The sequence below is a fragment of the Echinops telfairi genome, unplaced genomic scaffold (genome assembly GCF_000313985.2).
Source record: "Echinops telfairi isolate 266 unplaced genomic scaffold, ASM31398v2 ScPeMD7_70;HRSCAF=299, whole genome shotgun sequence".
NCBI lineage: Eukaryota > Metazoa > Chordata > Mammalia > Afrosoricida > Tenrecidae > Echinops > Echinops telfairi.
Window position 1 is genome coordinate 72,073,213 of NW_022103968.1, and position 2,553 is coordinate 72,075,765.

At 63.8% G+C, this 2,553-nt stretch overlaps 1 protein-coding gene across 1 annotated transcript in view; it reads left to right on the forward strand.

Annotated features, from left to right (window-relative positions):
* The window catches only part of CCDC188 (coiled-coil domain containing 188), a 2,338-nt gene extending 1,073 nt beyond the window's left edge, over positions 1 to 1,265 (forward strand). The window contains exons 4-9 of the mRNA XM_013004301.3: positions 35 to 140; positions 220 to 279; positions 386 to 450; positions 635 to 692; positions 948 to 997; positions 1,077 to 1,265. Of these exons, the coding sequence (XP_012859755.2) occupies positions 35 to 140; positions 220 to 279; positions 386 to 450; positions 635 to 692; positions 948 to 997; positions 1,077 to 1,263 (526 nt within the window). The 3' untranslated portion in view covers positions 1,264 to 1,265. The remainder of the gene's footprint in view (positions 1 to 34; positions 141 to 219; positions 280 to 385; positions 451 to 634; positions 693 to 947; positions 998 to 1,076) is intronic.
* The last annotated feature ends 1,288 nt before the right edge of the window (positions 1,266 to 2,553 follow it).

Here is a 2,553-nt window from a genome sequence, read left to right on the forward strand (position 1 = left end):
GACCACCACCCCGCTCCCCACCACCCCCCTTGAGGAAAAAGGCCACCCGCCCTGACCCCGCCCTCTCCACGCTCCGCCCCCAGCACGAGCTGCAGCAGATCCGGCTGTGCTTCGAGAGGAAGAAGATGGCCATCACTGAGGTGCCTCTTGGACCCTATGGGACTTGGGGACATCCCTGGGCCCTGCTCCCCAAGGTGATACCCTGCCTCTCCCCACCAGGTGTGGGACGGCGTGGCTGAGGTGCACCTGGCACTGAGCAACCAGGCCACCGGGCTGCTGGTACGTCCCCCTGAGGGGCGTGGCCTGAGGCTGAGCGGGCAGGGGGCCGCGGGAGGGCGGACGGACATGGAGGACTGGACGTGGAGGACCCGATTCCACCCCCCAGAACCTCAAGAAGGACATCCGGGGCGTGCTGGAGCAGATGGAGGACATCCAGCTGGAGATTCTGGGGTGAATAATGTTAAGGGCTCGGGTCCGAGCCAGGACCTGGCAGGAGCCTAGTCAGGGTGGGGTGGACCCGTGGACCCACCCATCAGGCCTGGCCCAGTTCTGTGGCACCAAGCAAGGGCAGGGCCAGGCTGGGACTGGGGTTGGGCCGCCGACTCACCCCGCTGACTGCAAAGTCCCCCAACAGGGACCAGGCCCAGGGCCACCCCCGGGTCAAGAAGGAAGAGCAGCTGACTTGCATACCGGTAAGCCCACCCCCAACCCCCGCCCCTCTTCCAACCTGGACACCTACCCTCGCTCCCCCCATCCCCACTACTCCTCCACCCGCGGCACTGTGAGGCTGTCCCTGGATCTGAGTAGAGGGAGCTCTTCCTCGTGGCAGAGGGCAGGTGTGGGATATTACACAGGTGATGGAGCACTGAGCTAGCCGGGAGTCCCCGTCCCTCTCAGCATCACTCCCCACCCCCAGGCAGTCTCTGATCCAGCCCCCTCCCCAGCAGAAGGCGAAGCCACAGGTGGGCTGTTCGGAGGGCTTCAAAGGCCAGCTCTGGTAGGTCACCTGGAGGGCAGAGCCTGTCCCCCCACCCACCTGGCGGGTGCCCCCCTCCCCTGACCACTGCTGCCCACAGGCTGCTGGCCCTGAGACTGCTGCTGGGTGCCCTGCTGGCCTGCATCACCGCCTACGTGTACGTGGTGGACCCCATGCCCTTCGAAGGGCTGGTGCCACCCTTGCTGAGCCGAGCCGCCGTCTGGAAGCTCCGGGGCCTCCTGGGCCCCTTTCTGCACCTCGAGGTGGACGACTTCCTGCCCTTCTAGGACAGAGGACAGAGGCTGGCGGCCCCAGCAAGGAGGAGGTCTGTGGCCAGCGGCATGACCGGCGTCGCCCAGCTATTGCTCCAGCCCCTGTCCAGGGCAGCACCGCATCCCCGCCACAAGACTTGAAAGAGGATGGAGGCTGGGTCTGTCCCGAGGGCTGGGCCTGGGGCCGGACATATAATCATGACACCCAGGCTGTGTGTGTGAGTACATGTTCATAGATGTGGGGGTGGGGGACTCAAGACATCTCACTGACTCCACCAGCAGGGAGCCGCTCACCCTGCTCATCTGTCCACTGCCCCATCCAGAGGACAGGTGGGGATGACAGCTCTGGGCACCTTGGGCCACGTGACCTGAGGGGCAGGCCCAAGCACCCCCTTCCACTGACCCACTGATTTCACACCCCTCAGGTAACCAACCCTCTGCCCTTCTGACACTGTCTTCTCCCTGCTTCTGCCCCTTCCCCCAGCCCAGGCACTGTCCAAAGGCTCGAGAATGGGGACCATGGTGATAGCATAGCCATGCAAGTAAACACCAAAAATTTATTTGTTGAGCTAAAGTGGGGGTTGGGGTTTTAGAACATTATAGAATAGCTTTATCCCCAAATAGGAGAAATAGAACTTATTGCCCCCAGGTATTGCCCCTTGGCACACCCAGCCTGGGACCCTGTGTAGGCAAACTGACCCCAGGCCCTGCCTTGCCTGTTGGCCCTGGGTGGGGTGTGGGGGCGCCTGCAGCGCTGTGGACCCGAGGAGCCCGTCAGACTGTTCATGTTCAGAGGATAAGCCAGCCGGGCATCGAAGGGTGCAGGTGGTCAGGCAAGGACCTGTGTGGGAGGGAGTCTTCTCCCAGGCTGGTGGCTCCAGGAGGTTAAGGCATCTGTTCATGTGCTGGGGCTGGGGACACAGAATGACCGTGTGGGGCAACCTGAGACAACCCCCCCACCCGGCCCAGCCCACCTCACCTAGGGCTGGGGGTGAATGGGTGGGGAGCAGACTCCAAACAGCAGAGGGCCTGGGTGATGGACTAGACACTCTGGCAGGGCCTGCTGGGTCAGGCTGCTGCCAGGGATGGGGAGAGGGGGCCACATGGGGTGTTGGACCCTGGCAGCAGGCAGGAACTTCCTGAGGTCATGGGCCCTGCTGGGCTGGAAGTGGGTTATGGTGCAGCTGGTAGGAGAGGTGAGCCCCCAGGCCACACCCAGTCCTGCCCTAAGGTCTGTGCAGCATGGCATCCTGGGGGCCGGCCAATTGCCCTTGGTCCCAGGGCTGTCTACTTGGCGTCCCGCTC